General features: G+C 38.0%; 1 protein-coding gene across 2 annotated transcripts in view; it reads left to right on the top strand.

Annotated features, from left to right (window-relative positions):
• The first annotated feature begins 8,669 nt into the window (after positions 1-8,669).
• cyth1b (cytohesin 1b) overlaps positions 8,670-20,063 on the top strand; it is a 36,958-nt gene continuing 25,564 nt past the window's right edge. The window contains exon 1 of one of the 2 annotated variants that reach the window (XM_023292263.3): positions 8,670-8,912. In XM_023292263.3, the coding sequence (XP_023148031.1) occupies positions 8,831-8,912 (82 nt within the window). In that variant the 5' untranslated portion in view covers positions 8,670-8,830. Of the gene's footprint in view, positions 8,913-19,091; positions 19,270-20,063 lie in introns of those variants that run through there. The other variant, XM_023292262.3, reaches the window with a different exon arrangement.

The following is a 20,063-nucleotide window of genomic DNA, read 5'->3' as shown; positions in this document are numbered from 1 at the left end:
ATAAAACCGCAGTTCCAGGTTACTAGGTTAACATAATTCATATATTCCACACTGTTCTCTGTAGTATTGATGACACCCAGTGGCCACCAGGAGACACAGCAGCTACTTTTAAAGGCTTTTACACAGAAAGGTAAGAAGTAGTATTTATTTAGTGACAAGAAAATAAATAATTTTACTCTAAAACGCATGAAATAATGATTTACTAATTGAAACGAATAAAATCTATGTGAGATAGGATTTAATTCAGAGGATTCAAAGGCTTTATTGTCATACGCAGCAATAATAAAGTTATTCTTAGGTAGCTGTGTATCTGCACAGTGCAGTAAATAACCTATTTACAGAATGCATTCCTTTAGACATCACTTATTAGTGACGTCTTCTCATACATACTGAGGTTGCAAACATCAATATACTGCGCAAAAATAGTATGCACACAAAACAGCAAAAGATAAACACCATGTGCAATATTTATGGTGCAGAAAATGCAATATCTGCTCATACAAACTGAAGAAATCTTATAAGAAATGCAGCAATAAAACATCAGCTATAAACCACAGCAGTAGACATGCAGTAAGTAAAAAATGAAAAGGAGAATGGAGAAACAATCATTTGTTTTGTCTTGTGCTGACAGATCATTTGATCAAAGCAATAAAATGAGAAACAAATTAAAGAATTAGGCTTTGAGGGGCTGCAGCCACGTTGTTTTGGCAATTAAACACATCAAATGGCCAGAAATGTGCTGATGTTTAACTATAAAGCAAAGTATTGGTGGATCAAAGTTTTTACAAATCATCCTCAGGAAGCTGTGATGCAAACTTCACAGTAATGTATATAATAGAGACTGAGATATTTGAGTAAAAAACAATTAAAGGATAAGAGTCTGATTACTAAAGTTATTTGAATACATAGCCATACATGAAGTGCTCTAGATTAGGGAGGTCACACTCATTTTAGTTCAGGTTCCACATTCATCCCAATTTGATCTCCAGTGGACTAGACCAGTAAAACCACAGCAGAATAACCTATAATTGCCCAGATTTTAATTCCACATTTTTCCTTTGTTTTAGTGCAAAAAACTCCCCAAAAACATTATGAACAAACTGAAATTTGTTAATGAATTCAGCTTCAACAACATTCAGCCTCAGTTTATCATTTCCACATTACAACTTCCAGATCACAGTGTTGACAAAGGAACACAACATTTAGTCATCTGGAACTATACGACGTAGTATTTTCCTTTAAAAAAAAAAAAGACAAAAAACAACAAAAACAAGACAAAATATTTCAAAAATGAGACAAAAATGAGACAAACGACACAAATGAGACAAAAAAATTACACAAATGACATAAACGAGACAAAAAATGACAAAAGTGTGAAAACAGCAAAAATGACACACAAAACAACGAATAAAGCGAAACACAAAATGATAAAAAAAATAAGACCAAAAACACACACGAGACAAAAAGGAAACACAAAATGACAAAAACTAGAAACAAAACAACAAAAACATGAGACAAATGACAATAGTCAGACCAAAAAAAAGACAAAAAACAACAACAACAAGACAAAATATAACAAAAATGAGACACAAAACGACAAAAAGAACAAAAACAATCTAGTATTTTCCTTTCTGATCCAAACAACTTGTCATGGTCTAGAAATTATTTTAAATGTATAGTTTCACTAATTTACAATCTGCAGTTAATGTCTTCTCTGGAATTTTTACACTTTGAGGGCCAGATTGGACCCTCTGGAGGACTGCTTTTGGCCCACGGGCCTCATGTTGGACACCCCTGATGTAGATGTTAGGATATTTTGCGAAACAAAGTGAAAAGTTTGGCCTCCTGGTGGCACTGGAGTAAAAGAGAGGATCATCTTGTAGGGGACGATGAATGTATGGACAAGACTAAATGATAATTTATCCTAAAATTGTTGATTTATTTCAGTCTGGAGCTTCTTGCGCATTATATTTGAACTGTTAATAATCATATTTGCTCAGGATTTGCTGTAATTCTCAGTGATATAGATTGAAAACAGTCAGATGCTACAGAAGTGACTCACAACAGCAGCTGACACCAGTTCAATCTTATGTTCAGCTTTGTAAGTTTGTGTAACTCTAGTTTAAGGTTGCATCAGTTCATTTTTGCTCCGCAATGATGAAAATTTTTGTGGTCAAGACGCACAAATTGTTTTGTTCTTTGCTTTGTTAGCTTTGCAAATGGTTCAACAGCAGACCAGTTCTCTCATCATTAGACTTGTATTTGTTTTTTAAAAATTACTTCCAGTCGATGGGTTGCCAAGGAACTGAATCCTCCTGAAAACGTCTGTCTGTCTGCGCTGTAATAACGCTCATCCTGATAATGTGGGTCCACTTTAAGAGGGTCAGTCTTTTCTTCCATTTATTATCTTGTCTACTGCAGATGAAACATGACAGAACTGCCACAGAAAACACTCTGGATGTTCAGGAGGTCTTTGCGATGATTGCTTTGTGTCAGGTGTACCTCTGCAGGTCCTGGCTAGGCCCCGCCTTCCCCTTGTGTGTGTGTTTCCTTTTTAGGAAGGAGTGACAGCAGACAGCAGCAGGTGTAGACAGTTCTCACCTGAGCAATCAGCAGAAGTGGGAGCAGATGTGCAGAACCAATCAGTCCACCACTCCATCACTTTATAACCTGACTCTTCTCGGATCGTAAAAGCAACTAGTTAGTGTTTACTCAGTTAGTCTTGCTGTTTATTGTTTTAAGAACCTTAGTAACTTGTGTCTATTCTCCTCTCAGCCTAGACTGCTCCCAGATTTGGACTCCTCGGACCCACCTGCCTTCCCCCACCGTCTGGATTAGTCACCCGGTTCATTCTCCAACCATTTCTCCGTCGACCACCAGCTCCTGTCCTCACCAGCCGTCGTCCATGCCTCCGTTCCATCGTCGAGCCACAGCCAGCCATCCCTCCTAGCTGCCAGCTGAGAACCCGTCCGAGCAGACTCCGTTAGTGTTTATAGTTCTTAAAGAATAAAAAAGAATAAAAGTGCTATAGTATTTTTTTGTTTACAGGACCCCAGCTCATAGTTAAAGTTCCAGTAACCGTAATGTTTAGCTTCCTAGTTGTTGGTTATTCCACTTAAAACATTTGAGTTTCTAGTTTGCGTGTTTAGTGTGACACTTCAGTTTGGGTGGCGTCCTTAATAGGCCTTTTGTTTTCTGAGCTTGCAGAAGTAATTTGAGTTGGTGTAAGCTGTAGTTCTCCTGCCCTGGAATTACCTGTTGTGGGTCCGCCAGCCACTAGAGGCAACAATCAGTTCTAGTTAAAGTCGTTATCCTGTTGTTCCGGAACTCCCAGTATTTTGAGTTTCTCTGGGAATTGTAGTTCGATATCCCTTCTTTTTTGAATAATGGCAATTACTGCATAGTCTGACTCCATCTCTTCCCTGCAGCTGAGCTTTTAAGATAACAAAACCTAACGCTTTGCTTTTTTTTAATGTTTTAACTGCTAAAGTCTCATTGGATCCGTTCAGGTCAGGTCAGTCTGTGCTGCTTTAAAAGCACCTATCCGCCTTAAATCGAAATTTACTTCCTTGAAACATTCATCTCCTGCATAGATCCACCTATCTAAAGCAGAGTTATGTAAAATATATCGACATTAACCCAAACCCGATACATCTACCAGCAGTAATGTTTCATTTATTCAGACTACAGATAAATTTTTCAAACCCTGTTCTCAGATTCAAGACCGTGTAGTGGAGGAAAAGCTCTACAAATGTTCTTGTGACATTTCTTTCACTTATTTTCAATTGAATTAATTTTATTCTACCAACCTCCTGAACCCCAAAACCCAAGAGAGGGTTTGCAAAGTGCATTTTCTGTAAAGAATCGCCAAAATTACATCATTTTTTTCAGTGCCAGGAACTGTAAAAACGCAAAGGAAGAGTAGCATTTTCAGCTTTCCAACTGTCTGTGAAAGTACCATGTGTGCAATATGGATCTGTGAGGAAAAAGTGACCAAATCTAAGCCTAAAATTGGAATTTTTATCAAAATTAATTTGTTCTACATGTCTCATTCATGTCCATGTATTAGCCTCAGCTGTATCATGTAACAAAAGTTCAGAGACTTAGGTTGAACTGCAGGCAGTGTTTTACACAAGAAATGACAAGAGAGACTGAAAGGAAAGTAAAACATACTGGATCGATAAGATAAATGCAGCATTTCTCATGAATGGGGAACAGAGGACCAAGTTGTTTAAAGATACAATCAGGCCGGTCCTTCTGACGTTGATGTGCAAGGTAGTTCGAATAATATCTAGTTTGTAGAAGTTGTGAAAAAGGTAAATATGCTTAGTCAAATCATGTATTTGTAACGTGTAGAGCCCTGTTTTTTTCAGTATTGGCAAAACCTTTGGGCACTTGGAAAAATGTTAAACCTGCTGATTCCAAGTTTTTTTTTATGGCATTAACACTTCATCATACAGCACAGAAGGCATTTTTTAATTCTCTGTACTTCTGGCCATGGTTGTGCTGTTCCCATAGAGGTGAAGGACTTTATATTGCCTTGAAAATGACCCCACATGAGTAAAAATATAACAAAAATAACAACAATAAAAACAACAACAAAAACCACCCAGAAACAGCTTGAGGTTCAGAGAGTTAGTTTATCTGTATGAGATGTGGGAGCTATTTAGACGTCTACATATCAGGATAAGGCATAAACTTGATAATATTCACACAATATTTATCATTCTTTTACAGTTTTCACAGTTGTTTTGAATTCCTCTTGCCAGACACTACAGCAGACAGCTTCTGTTATCATTTTTTTTAGCAAAACCGGCAGCTAAAAGTGACACTGAGAATTAACTGTAAAAACACGTGTTGATCCCGACTAAGTCAGATATTAGCATGCTAACTCGCTAATCCAAGCTGGTTAACACAAAACGTTAGCATTGTGATTGTTAGCATGTTGTTAAAGTTAGCATAGCACTCCACTGCTATAAATGAGTATAGCTTAGCTTGTATGACTGTGTATGTAGTTTTTTTTCACATTTTATCAAAAAATCAATCAAATTATTTGATAAAAAGCAACTTATAATTTTGCTTAAATTGATTCGGGTGATAAATATATGTAGGATACTTTTTTTTTGTAAAAATACTGATTATGTCAGCTTTGTACTACAAAACGTCCTTAATGACCAAATATGAAGGAAGAGATTGTTGGTTTTGAGGCGAAGCAAATGTGGCTGTTTCACTTTTTTGTACTTAAATTTCTTGTCTGGAGTTTTGAGGAGCTGAAAGAAGAAGTGAGAATATGATGAGTATATCTAAGAATGGACCAGCCAAGGAATAAGTCAAATTTTAATTGAAAGTGGATTTAAATACGTCTTGTAGTGAATCATTGCTACTTTACATCTTCCACCATTTTATTAAACTTTAAATTTAGGTCTATCAGTTTTTATCATTTCAGTAAATATACCAAAAGGCAGAAATATAAGCACAGATGCACAGAACAGAAAAATCTTTAAATAAAGGAAAATATTCAGCTACTTCTGTACCACCCACTGAAAAAATGTTGTGGATTTTGTGTTGGCAAAACAGCAGGTGGTGCAACATGATAAACTTTAACTCTACTGCATTTACAATCTATATATAGAAAAGTCAATTTGCATGCAGTTTGTCAGCATCACTGACCACCAATGACACCTGATGCTATGGAAACAGACTTTCTTTTCATTTTTTTTAATATCCCATGCAAATTGCCTAAAAGTTCACTGGGGCTGCTTACATCACACCCACCTACTCTTTCTCTGCTGCTCAGTGCCACCTGTAAGGTCTGGTTTCCAAAATTATGCTGCATTTTGTGAGTTTGAATCTCATGAAGCCACAAAATGCAGTCAGAGTTGATAAAGCTGAACAGGTGAGATCGTCCTGGTTGTTATCTGAAGACAGATAAAGAGAGAACCAAAGCTCTGGGAGCAGAAAAGATGAACACACCGTGGAGTTATGAGTGGTAGAAAAAGTTCAAGAGTGGATGAGGTTGAGTGCAATAGAAGGATGTCAACTCTACAGAGAGATGAGCCGAGGGACGAGGATCCAACAGATTTAATGAGTAAAAGAGAAATGGAGTTTCAAATGTAGTCCAAGTAGGGTCAGTGTTATAGTTTCCACATCTGTGAGCGTGCGAAGGTCCACCAGGGTTCATGTGATGTAAATTTCCACGTCCATGCTGAGGTGTGAAATTCAGCAACTAAAATGGCAGCAGTGTACATGCGTGGAATATGTGGATGGATGATTTGCTGTTAATGCAAATTCCACAAGAGAATATAATAAAGCTTTATCCCTGCTTGGTTTCCATGATCCTGTGCAATATACGGACTACACATTCTAGTGTTGGGGTGCTCGGAAATGCATTTATTTGTGGATTGGATGGACATTTGGAAGAGTTTTTAGCTGTCCAGCTGTAGAGAATATGTGCATGAAGCAGACTTGTTAGTAAGAAAAGACTATTTAAGTGGAATACACCTCTTAAACTTTTAGAACCCAGACAGAACTTGTTAGTAAGAAACTACTATTTGGGTAGCATAAACCTTTAACACCCATGTAAACTCATGTAATTGGCTCAGACGTAGTATTTTAGGTCGAGTAAACCTTAAAGCCCATAACTTTTTAGTTAGACAGTACAATTTAGGTGGAATAAACTTTTAAAACTATAAGAACCTAGACAGAAATTTGTGCTTTGGTTGGAATAAACCTTAAAAATCAGAACTTGTTTGTTAAAAACTACTATTTGGATAGAGAATGTCTTTAAAACTATATGTACTTGGACAGAAAGTAGTCATTTTGGTGGAATAACCCTTAAAGCCATAACTTATTAGAAAGCAGAATTGAGGTGGAAAAAAACCTTTAGAACTATAAGACTCTAGACAGAAAGTAGTATTTTGGGTGAAATAAACCTTGAAGCCCATATCTTGTTAATTTAAAAAGTACAGTTTCAGTGGAATAAGACTTTTAAAACTATAAGAACCTAGACAGAAATTGGTGTTTTGTGTGGAAACAAACTACTAAAACTGCAAGTAATATTTTGGGTGGAACTGACCATTAAGGCTTGAAGCAGTTTTTTGGGTAGAGGAAACATTTGACACCATAGGCTGCACACTTTGACGATCATACACTTCGGTAGGTGGCGCTGATGTGACAAAGGTCCTAGAAGTGTTGTCCAGAAACTGGAAACTTTACGAAAACGGTTCACCAAAATGAACCATTCGAGACGAGATGCAGTTGATGAATCTACATTTCAGATTGGCGATACTTAGTTTTCCAGAGGTGGCGAGTGGTGGCTGGATGCCTCTGATTTGTATAAAGTAGCGTAGAACTTAGCTTTATGTAAATGAGAAGCAGTCAAAAAGATCTCTTCTGTCTTTAAAAAAACAAGACATTGCTACCAGAATGCACTGTATGGCTGCTTATGTAGTCAGCGAATGGAAAATGTAGATATAAATGAGAGATCCTGTGGACAGATACCAAAGTAATGCCTACTAAACCTTTGTGGTGTCTGCAGCTGGGAGTATAGTAAAGCTTTAAATGTGTTGTTTTATGTGGGAAAACTAAAGACGAAGGTGACATTGTCCATCTAAGTAGTGTTACTTATCCTTTATGGCAGATACAGTTTATATTTAGCTCTAGTAGCTCGTCTATATCGAGGAGCCGTTCCAACACTCACGACTCTGTTACGACAACTGCTGACATTTTTTTCACACATTTTTTCATTAACTTCTTACACTGACATATGCAGGATATGAAAACCCTCTTTTCATTCTGCTGCGGAGTCATTATGATTAAACCTGCTGCTTCTCACATGCTGTTGATATTAATACTGCTGACTCCACCGCTGCTATCTTTGCTATTACCATTGAATTTTATTGCATTTTATCCACCAAATAAAACCTTAAAGTCATCATTTTCTTTGCAAAAATGACGTTCCTCTAATGCACAGTATTCTCTAATGTTAACCCTTTGATGACTAATGGCTTCAGACACCGGCCCAAGAGGGAAAAACTTTGAATAACTTAGCCCAAAAACCTCCACTGCTGCTACGGTCGAATCAATCTGCTGGGGGGCTCAAGGGCAAAAATTACTCTGAGAACCTAATATGCATAACAAGCACTTTACTTTTGTGATTAATTTTTACGACATCTTTAAAGGAAGCAGATAAAAACTGTTCTGCATCATTAATTATGTCACTATTGACATTGCAGCTCTTCTTGATCTGTAAAAGTGCAACAAAATGCCGATTGTAAAGGTGCCAACTTAAAGCACAGTTTTGCTGATGAAGCCTTTAAAGCTCATAGATGCTACCAATACTTCTTCCACCTCTGATGTGTTTGCTCAGCTCTGACTAAACTAAACCCATGCTATGTGTGGGGGTGTAAAACAGAATGCTGTGAGGCCGTGCATGTGTAACATTTGTCATCTCGTCCGAGAATACTTTTAGCAACTGCTCAAAGTGACACAGCAGTGGGTGTGTGCTCTATAGAAGCAGTGTGTGCATCCTTTACGTATGTGTTAATGTGATTTCTTTTTTCCCTTTTAAAGTGCAGAGCGGAATCAGGAGTGAGGTCAAGAGAGTGAACGGGAGGGAGGAGAGAGAGGCAGCAGAGCAGAGAGAGTGTTTCTCTGAGAGTTGTCAGAGTCTGGTGGCCGTCGGGAGGAAAAATACTGAAGCTCCGGCTGTTTTCAAGGAGCTTTCGTGGAAGAATGACACCGACTTTATTGGGGGAGTGAGGCGAAGAGATGCTGGGAGGATTGTGTTAGGCTGAATCGCTGGTTTTTTTTCACAAACTCCTGAGTTGCGATGGGGACTGTTAGTGAGCTGTGTGCCTCCAGTTTCCAGGCTTTTCTGTGTCCGACAGTGCGACCACCTGCTGCAACCACAGGTAAGAACTTTGAAGAAAACACCTGTTGAAGATAAGCTCAGATGAGATGAGATAGAATGACATGAGATACAAAAAGAAAAGAAGATAAGATGATATAAGATAATAGGATAAGAAGAGATAAGCTGAGATGAGATAGAATGAGAGAAGAAAAGATAAAAGAAACAACAAGAAAAGGAAAGAAAACAAGATAAGATTAGATAAGAAGATAGGATGAGATAAGACAATGATATGAGATAAGATAAAGTAAGATAAAATGAGATAGAATGAGAAAAGTGAGATAAGATAGAATGAGAGAGGATGAGATAAGAAAGATAAAAGAAAAGGAAAGAAAAGAATACAAGATTATAGGATGAGATACGATGAGAAAAGTTAAGAGAGAAGGAGATGAGATAAAATAAGATGGACAACACAGGAACTTATGAGATAAAATAGAATGAGATAAGATGGAATGAGATGAGTTGAGATAAGATAACATAACATAACATAGGATAAGATAGAATAAGACAGGATAAGATATGATGAGATAAGATAAAATGAGATGAGATAAGATGATAAAAGAGAAAAGAAAGGAAAAGAAGATGAGATAGGATAAGACCGTATGAGACAAGATATAATGAGATAAAATGAGATGAGATAGGGTGAGATAAGAAAAGATAAAAGAAAAGAAAAGAAAAGGAGATAAGATGAGATAAAATAAGATGAGATAAGATCGGATAAGTCAGGAAGTTATGAGATACAATGAGATAAGATTAAGATGAGATGAGATTAGATATGATAAGACAAAATATGACAAAAGAAAGAAAAGAAGATAAGATGAGATAACATAACAGAATAAGACAGGATATGATAAAATAAGTTGAGATAAAAGAAGATAAAATGAGATGAGATGAAATATTCGAGACTCAAGTCTTTTTATTGTCACATTTATACAGTATGTGCAGTGAAATGCAAGGTGACTGTTCTCAAGACTGTGATAACAATAAGACATTATAAAAAAACAATTCTTTAAAAAAAAAAAAACTATAGAAAATTAGAAGTTAAAAGTTATTGATCCCTCACCAAGAAATGTACATGTTACAGCAGGTAGATCCAGAGGAGACATAAAAAAAGCAGGACGAGTATCGCAAAAGTACAATAAGTGTAGAAGTAAAGAAATCATGAAGGCAATGTACGAGGTAGGATGAATTTTTATATAGATATCAGCAGATATAACATGATAAATATGCATGTGGATATATATACATGTGACTTTATATATGTTGTATGTAAATTCATCAAAATGTCAAATTTGTGAGCTGACATGGAGAAGACATAAAGTGCTTCACAAATCAAATCAAATATTTGTCGTTGTTCCAGCTCTTTGTTGGTTTTATGTGGCTTTTACAGGAAAAACACTCCAAAGTGGTATCGGTTGCCGTGGTGATTTGCAGCCATTGAGACACAGTAGCGCTCTAGTGTGTGCGCCATGCTGTGTTTTTGACATTTCTGTGCACACACATGACTCAGTGCATGTGGTCGTGTGTGCGTGTGTGTGTGTGTGTGTGTGTGTGTGTGTGTGTGTGTGTGTGTGTGTGTGTGTGTGTGTGTGTGTGTGTGTGACATGACGCACGGCGCTCATGGTCTGCTCCAGGATCCTCCTCTCCTAGTGGGTGCTCTGGTGACATCATCTCCCACTGCCCACCGCTCTCCCTCCCAGCAGCTGCTTTCATACTGTATCAGTGTGTTCATTCGAAAGCCATTATCGGGAGCATGACGCTCACATCGGCTGTTTAAATTTGCCTTCCAGTGTTTGTGAATGTTCCCCCTGCATCTGGACTTCCCCGTCATTTCCTCCACTTTCTTTATTTTTGTGCCTTTAAAGCTTCAAGGCCTCATTTTACAGATCAACCATTTAACTGTGAAGCTGACTGACTTCGGAGGCTGATTTCTAGCTGCTGTTGACAATGATATCTTTATATTTAGCGCTAAAAAGCATTTGCCAGGGACAGAATAACACTAAAATTATCAGTGAAAGCTATTGTTATTTCCTCATCCAGAACCAATCCGGTACGTTCTGAAATTAATTAACTATTAATGTTGAAAGCAAAAATGACAACAGGCCTGGTAGCAGCTTCTCCATGTGAGTGTTCAGTTGTTTTCTATTAAAGTAGATTCAACATCTTTGGGATATTATTGAAGAAGGTTCTACAACAACATCCTCAGAACACCGCAGGCAAAATGCTGCATGTTTCTTAACAGACCACACCACAGGAACATCTTGTAAAGAACATTCTGTCATCTGAGGTCTCAGTAACATCTTCAAAACATTTTTTTGAATGTCGCTTTAAAACGTTCCTGTGATTCTTTGTATCACAGGAACGTTTCAAAGCGTTCTGTATAGAAACGCGTTCTGTCCTCTGAGGATTTAATAACATATTGAAAACATTTTCTGAATGTTAGTTTAAGAGTGTTTCCTCCTTACTGAAAGTGGAACATTTGTTTGATAGAAGAATGTTCTATAAAGCGTTCCCTCAACAACATACAGTGGCATGAAAAAGTATCTGAACCCTTTGGAATTTCTCACATTACTGCATAAAATCACCATCAAATGTGATCTGATCTTTGTTAAAATCACACAAATGAAAAAAACAGTGTCTGCTTTAACTAAAACCACCCAAACATTTATAGGTTCTCATAATTTTAATGAGGATAACGTGCAAACAGTGACAGAAGGGGGAGGAATAAGTAACTGAACCTTCTGCCTAAGGAGACTTTGAGAGCAATTAATACCAATTTTTACCAAATAATTTAAGTCAGGGGTGTGTCCAATCACTGAGGAGTGGCTTAAAGCTGCCCTGCCCACTATAAAACACACACCTGGTAAGAATTGTGTCTTGATGAGAAGCATTGTCTGATGTGCACCATGGCTCACTCAAAAGAGCTCTCTGAAGACCTGCGATCAGGAATTGTTGATTTGTATAAAGCTGGGAAAGGTTACAAAACTATCTCTAAAAGTCTGGATGTTCATCAATCCACAGTTAGCGAAATTGTCTACAAATGGAGAGAGATTGGCACTGTTGCTTCTCTCCCAAGGAGTGGCCGTCCACCAAAAATGACAACAAGAGTTCAGCACAGAATGCTCAGAGAGGTAAAAAAGAACCCTAGAGTGTCTGCTAAAGACTTACAGAAATCTCTGGCACAGTCCAGTATCTCTGTGCATACATCAACAATATGTAAAACACTGGCCAAGAATGTTGTTCATGGGAGGACTCCACGGAGGAAGCCACTGCTGTCTAAAAAAAACATTGCTGCACGTTTAATGTTCGCAAAAAGGCACTTGGACACTCCACAGAACGTCTGGCAAAATATTTTGTGGACTGATGAAATGAAAGTTTCATTGTTTGGGAGGAACAGACAACGTCATGTATGGAGGAAAAATGGAACAGCTCACCAACATCAACACCTCATCCCCGCCGTGAAGCATGGTGGAGGGAGCATCATGGTTTGGCTGTTTTACTGCCTCAGGGCCTGGACAACTTGCAATCATTAATGGAAAAATGAATTCAAAAGTTTATCAGCATGTTTTGCAGGAAAAGCTGAGGCCGTCTGTCAGACAGTTGAAGCTAAAAAGAGGATGGATGCTGCAACAGGACAATGACTCAAAACAGAGAAGTAAATCAACTTCAGAATGGTTTCAGAAGAACAAAATACACGTTCTGGAGTGGCCAAGTCAAAGTCCTGACTTGAACCCCATTGAGATGCTGTGGCATGACCTCAAGAGAGCGATTCATGCCAGACATCCCAGGAATCTGACTGAACTGCAGCAGTTTTGGAAAGAGGAATGGTCCAAGATTGATCGTGATCGATGTGCCAGACTGATCTGCAACTACAGGAACCGTCTGGTTGAAGTTATTGCTGCCAAAGGGGGGGCAGCCAGATATTAAATGTGAAGGTTCAGTTACTTATTCCTCCCCCTTCTGTCATTGTCTGCACGTTATCCTCATTAAAAATATGAAAACCTATAAATGTTTGGGTGGTTTTAGTTAAAGCAGACACTGTTTTTTTCATTTGTGTGATTTTGACAAAGATCAGATCACATTTGATGGTGATTTTATGCAGAAATGTGAGAAATTCCAAAGGGTTCAGATACTTTTTCATGCCACTGTATCTAAAACAAATGTTAAATGTTGGTTTGAGAATGTTCTTTACTTATTATCATAAATCTTTATGAGACTGTTTTATAGAAGAATGCGATATAATGCGTTCCTTCAAGAACATTCCCAAAACATCCAGAGAACAGATTACAGGAACCTCCTATTAAGAATGTTCTGTCATCTTAGGTCTCACTAACATCTGGAAAACATGTTTTAATTTTGGCTTGAAAATGTCCTTCCTTTGTTATCATGGAACGTTGTGAGAATGTTTTATAGAAGACCGTTCTATACTTCCTTCAAGAACATCCTCAAAACATCCTCAGAGCATTGTCAGCAGAATGTTCCACGTTACAGGAACGTTTTCTAAAAAACTTGTGAGACCTCGATAACATTCGGTAAAACTAATTTTGAATGTTGGTTTGAGAACATTCTTTCTTTGTTATCATGGAACATTATTAGAATGTTTTATAGAGGAACGCTGTGTAATGTTTTCTTTCAAGAACATCCCCAAAACATTCTAAGAAAATTGCACGCTGCATGCTCCACCTCTATTAACATATCTCATCTACGCTCTGTAAGGTGTTCCCTCAACAACATCCCCAAAACATCTTGAGAACATTGCAATGTTCCTCGATTGTTAATATATCACATTACAGGAATGGTTTATAGAAATCTGCTGAGGCCTCGATAACATCTGGAGAACATTTTTTGAATGTTGGTTTGAGAAAGTTCTTTTTTTGTTATCGTTGGAACATTGTGAGAATGTTTTATAGATGAATGCTCTGTTAATATATCACATTACATGAATGTTTGATAACATTTGGAACATCTCCAGTGTTCCTGATAACATCCTCTGAATGTTGAGGAAAAACATTATATTAACTTCACAGGAACATTAGTGGAAATGAAAATTTCTTAAAATGTTCTTTAAACATTTGATTAACACATTAAAAAAAAGATTCACACTTGTAGATAATATGATCTAATGTTGTGGGAATGTTCCCTGCCTGCTGGTTATTTACATAACCATGTAGCTCTGAATAATCCACTAACTGTCGACTGTTCTACCAAAGAATTGGTTCCCCTGAAAACCAAATGTGTCTCTTCTGTTTCCTGACCCTTTAAACTGTGAAAGTGCAGCAGCTCTCCCTCTCCCTGCCTCGATGTATCCTGTTTTTGGCGTGTCCAAACTCTGAATAAAGCTCTGATTCAGGCCCACAGCTGCACTCCTCTGCCCTGCTTTCCTCTCTCCTTCATTACACCCTCTCCTCTCCCTTCCTTTTTATCGCTCGCACACAAGTCGCCCATTTCTGATATCAGACCTGCTTCCTCCGACTTCACACCCATGCAGTTAAATGCATCTCTTTTTCAGCAGGTGGGGACTGTTCTTGTGGAATTAATTCTTTTTCTCTGTGTCTCGTTGAGTCCCGCATCCTCTTCCTGCTTCGGTCTGGAGCAGATTATGTAACTCTGTCACGTCTTTCATCACTTTGTAAACACAGACAACTTGATAAAAGTGGAACATTTATACAATAAAAATCATTCAAATGGTTTTATGAGCTTGCAGATACACCAGCATAAACGGAGATAAAGACTAAACACACACATATTGATAAATACAAACAGATTTGATCTTACAAACACATTTTTTGTCACTAAAATATCTCAGTTTCTCTCTACACACATACACTATCGTTCAAAAGTTTGTGTTCACCCAAACAATTCCATGTTTTCCATGAAAACTCCCACTTTTATCCATGTGCCAACATAACTGCACAAGGGTTTTCTAATCATCAATGAGCCTTTCAACACCATTAGCTAACACAATGTAGCATTAGAACACAGGAGTGATGGATGCTGGAAATGTTCCTCTGTACCTCTATGGAGATATTCCATTAAAAATCAGCTGTTTCCAGCTACAATAGTCATTTACCACATTAACAATGTCTACACTGGATTTATCATTCATTTAATAGTATCTTCATTGAAAAAAAAACTGATTTTCTTTCAAAAATAAGGACATTTCTAAGTGACCCCAAACTTTTGAACAATAGTGTACGGCAAAACAAAATTTTGGTTTTCAAGCCAATATTTTCAATAATATCGGCTGACCAATGTAACAATAAAACTCTTATTTCACTATGTGGATGCAGCAGGCTGCAGGTTTTAGCAAAGAAAACCAAATGATTAATAAGTTTACTCAAGCTGGTGGAGACCCAAAACAGAGCTAAAAACTACGCAAAAGCTCCAGTTTACTCCATCAGAACTGCTTATCAGATTAAAATCCAGTTCCAGCTACATATCAGAGGCTTTGACAGATTTTTTCTGCAACTTTTCAAAACAGACAATGCAATATTTATGCTCTAAAAAGGCAACTGTATGAATGTCTTCCTGGACAAAAAAATAAAAGCTTTTCTTTCAAAAACAAGGACATTTCTAAGTGACCCCAAACTTTTGAACGGTAGTGTAGATCAATATACAAACAGACTTGATCTTGCAAACACATTTTTTGTCATTTAAATATTTCAGTTTCTCTCTACACACGTCTGCTATCAAATAATAAAAATAGCTTTAAAATTAGACACTACTAAGTCAAAAATGATGACAAAGATGCACTGACTGATAGACAGAGCAGTACAATATACTTTTCATTGCCTTCTATCATATTCAGCTGCTATAGTTACTGCTTCATTTGCAGTCATGATGCACTGATACTGATAAGATGACCCAACAGTTTCTAAAGAAATTCAAAATGAAACTTCCTTAATCGTGAGTTTTTTTGGGTGACATTTCTATGTTACGATAAAACTGTCTCACAAGATCTTGAAATAATTTAGTCATCACTGTTGCTGCAATGACACAGAAATTAAAAACCCACGTAGGCCCTACGACGTTTCCTGGACGCTTACATATAATGAGAAGCCTGTTAAAATTTCCCAGACTTTGTTTATAAGTTGTATGAGAACTTTTTGAAATATTTTTAGAATGGAGTTTTTTTTTCAGACTAAAAATATCAGACATCTAAACTTGGGCTTAACATGTTTGTCATATATATCAGACATAAAACATCTCAAAAATAGTCAACTACTTGCTCCACTAAGGCAAAAATAGAAGACTTCACATATGAAAAGCTTTTCAATAAAGAATAAGGATGAATGCAGCAAGATCTAAATGAAGTTAGAGAATAGAGATGAAGAATTATTTCCTGTTACTGTAGTTAGAAAAATTATCATTGGGTGGGCTAAACTAAATTCTTCGACAGCAGATTTGGTCTCCTTGTTAGTAGTTATTTATTGTGTTATGGGACTTTATAGGTGAACTTTCTCTTTTCACCAACACCGTCATCTCTTCCCTTGGACTATTTACTGTATCGATCAACTAGATGACAGAGTATTACAGGTTTTCTCAGTCGCTTTGGTACATTTCTCCAATCATCCTCGACATTTGCAGAACAGTAAGTGCATTTCTCAAAACAATTCATACAAATAGCAAAACACCATGGAATACCTGCAAAAGCCAGTCTCTGTTCCAAATCCTTAGTTCATCTCTCCAAAGTAAATATGTCAGTGAACATGTCAGTGGATCAGAATGACCAGTCCTGGTGTCATTGTGTCGATCAGACGGTCAGATTGCTGAGTCATGTTGTCATTCTAACAGTGTTCTCTGGAGGGATGTTCTGATTAAACTATGGATAAAGTTTAATGACAGTTATTGTAAACTGTAAGTTCCTCCTTAGTGTGTATGGGAGATTGATTCCAAGAGACTGGACAAGATTTACATTTAGGCTTTTACTGTTTGTGCTGTAATCTGTTGACAGACCACATCATTGTGATACAGAAACTAAAACAGCGCTGCATAGCACAAAGAAAAAACAAAAAACTACAGTAGAAATGTGAACAGAGGACAATCTCCTGAGGGAAAACTGTCCATGCAGGCTGTAGGAATTCCAGTCCAGTCTTCCTACACCTCCTGATGTTCCTGTCTGTTGGGACACAAATTCTCATCCACATCATGAAATATCTTCTCTTGTGTCTTTAAGTAATTTCAGAAAACCCAAACCCTTCACACATTTCTCTTCGTAGAGAAAGTCAAGATTCACCTGAGAGCAATTTACCAACTCAGGACAGATTTAGGAAAAAGTCTAATGGAAATGTATAGAAACATCCTGACATATTCTGACAACTTGTGTAAAGACTGATATGATGAACTATTGCCTAGATGTTGTGGGGGGTGAGACTATTCAACAGAGACCCATGAGAATACATTTAGATCAGCAGGACAGAAACAGCTGATAATGGAGGAAACAGCAGAGAACTGGACAGAATCATTTCATGGATGAACCAAAGCATTTACAGCTGGTTCACAGAAATGAGAAACTGCTTTTTGATGTGCACAAGTGACACAATGATGTGAAGATTGAACAAGTAGTTTAGAGAATTTCAGTTCTGATCTGAGAAATGAACCAAAGCGACTGAGAAAAACTGTAATAACCTATAAGCTGGAAAATCTTGCTCAATGGTTTGCAAACATTTTAGTCACAACCTTTACTTGTGATTATGTGCTGTGTAAATCATCAGAAGACTAAATCCAAGGCATATAGTGTGAGAAACGCTGGTCTCGCTAACCTGATCTCACTGTGACATTAATGAGAATTAGTTCTGTTGCCAAGGAGGTTTTCACATACAAGAAATCTGACTTGGTGTTTTGGTGCATAATAACAGTGGCATGCAGAAGACCGATTGAAAGGCAAGTGTTGCAATTCAGTGGACTTAGTGTTACAGAGCAAACAAGGAACAACTATTACAGGTCAAATCAACTGCAAGTGTAGAAATTATAGTAATGACAGATATTTAGTGTGCAGGAATGTGCAAATCATTCACTTGAGAATGGGTGAAGTTCCAAAATGTTTGGTGTAACCAATTTGAGAAGCATGAAGGATAAACAACAATCCTATTTTAAAAAGCTGTATGTTAAAGTAAAGCACTGAGTCAGTGTCTGTGGTGGAGGAAGATGGAGGTCTCTGGTCCAGATAGACTTCAACCTCCTGTCCAGATGGGAGAGGAATGAACATTTAGTGTGTGTGAAGATAGAAAGATAGGGGATGATCTAACGGTGTCTCTTATACTCAGTTTACACTGAGATAACTGAAAGAAGCCACAATTCTTTGGTTAGAGCTTAAAAACTACTGGACTGGACAAGACTAATGTTTAAAACAACACCACAGACAGACAGACAGACAGAAAGATATAGAGACAGACAGACAACAGACAGACACATAGATGACAGACAGACAGACAGATATAGAGACAGACAACAGACAGACACATAGATAACAGACAGACAGACAGACAGACACATAGATATACAGACAGACAGATGGATAGATATAGAGACAGACAGACAGACAGATGGAGAGACAGACAGATATAGAGACAGACAGACGGAGAGACGGAGAGACAGACAGATATAGAGACAGACAGACAGAGAGACAGACAGATATAGAGACAGACAGACAGAGAGACAGACAGATATAGAGACAGACAGACGGAGAGACAGACAGATATAGAGACAGACAGACAGAGAGACAGACAGATATAGAAGACAGACAGAGACAGACAGATATAGAGACAGACAGATGGAGAGACAGACAGATGGAGAGACAGACAGACAGAAAGATGGAGAGACAGACAGATATAGAGACAGACAGACGGAGAGACGGAGAGACAGACAGATATAGAGACAGACCGACAGAGAGACAGACAGATATAGAAGACAGACAGAGACAGACAGACAGAGACAGACAGATATAGAGACAGACAGATGGAGAGACAGACAGATGGAGAGACAGACAGACAGACGGAGAGACAGACAGATATACAGACAAACAGACAGACAGACAGACGGATAGATAGATATAGAGACAGACAGACAGAGACACAGATGACAGACGGAAAGACATATTCATATATACAGGGGTCTGTTTGCTGCTTTCTGATTGGCTGTCTCCGTCCAGGCCCCGCCCCCTGCTCCTGCTCCGTACCGGCTGTCTCTCATGGACTGTAGAGTCTATCTGCAGTCAGTTCATTAAGGGCCGTTCTAACGGTGACTGCCTGACAACAAATACACTATGTCCCACCTTTAAAGTCACTTAAAAGGGACAGAATCGGCGTTATTTCCTGGACCAGCGCCCACCAACATGGTTTTGAAGTCGGAGGACGGAGTTGGTAAGTTTGTCTGAGCCGCTAACCTAGAGGCTAACAGGTGAGCTAGCAGAACTTTATGGTGACCGACAGATGGGTGGATATAACTGACATAACATGTTGTGATATGAAACCAGAGCTGCCTGAATAGGAGGCAGTTTAACATGTTTCTGACGTTCATTTCCCTGTCAGCAGAGCGACAGCAGCGAGTCCTCGTGTGACTGGTTTGTTAAAGCTTTGTGGCAGACTTTAACTGGAACAAGGGATCTATTATTACTAATCTGGGTTGGGGCCAGACCTCATGGGGGTCCACAGTTCAGGCGTCTATAAATACAGTCAATGCGCCCATTTATTGGTCGGACATGAATGAACTGCCCTCCTGTATACTCAGTTCTGCTCAGTTCTGCTCAGTGGCTGCAGCTCTTCTGAGTTCAGTCTCCAGGCTGTGGCCAAAGAGAGAGACTGCAAGAGGCCAGCAAAGACAAATAAAAAGGGCTGCAACTCACACTTTTTAATTGTCAGTTACACTTTTTGACTAATTGATTACTTTCTTGGTCTATTAAAGGTCTGAAAATGTTTCCCAAAGATTAGGTCCTGTTTTGTCCACAAACCAAAGATACTCAGTTTATTTCATAGATGAGCAACAAAACCAGAGAATATTTACATTTAAGGCTCTTTTCTCTTTAAAAAAAAAAAAAAAAGATCAAAACTGATCGGTTGATTATCAAAATTGTGTTTTTAAAGCAAGAGCATTGAGCTGCCATATGTTTTTCTGTCTCTAACATGGGGGAACCTATCAAAATCAGTACCAGCTCGTC

Source organism: Amphiprion ocellaris, chromosome 18, assembly GCF_022539595.1.
Source record: "Amphiprion ocellaris isolate individual 3 ecotype Okinawa chromosome 18, ASM2253959v1, whole genome shotgun sequence".
In the NCBI taxonomy this organism is placed as follows: Eukaryota; Metazoa; Chordata; class Actinopteri; family Pomacentridae; genus Amphiprion; species Amphiprion ocellaris.
This window is presented reverse-complemented; position numbering and strand designations above follow the sequence as displayed.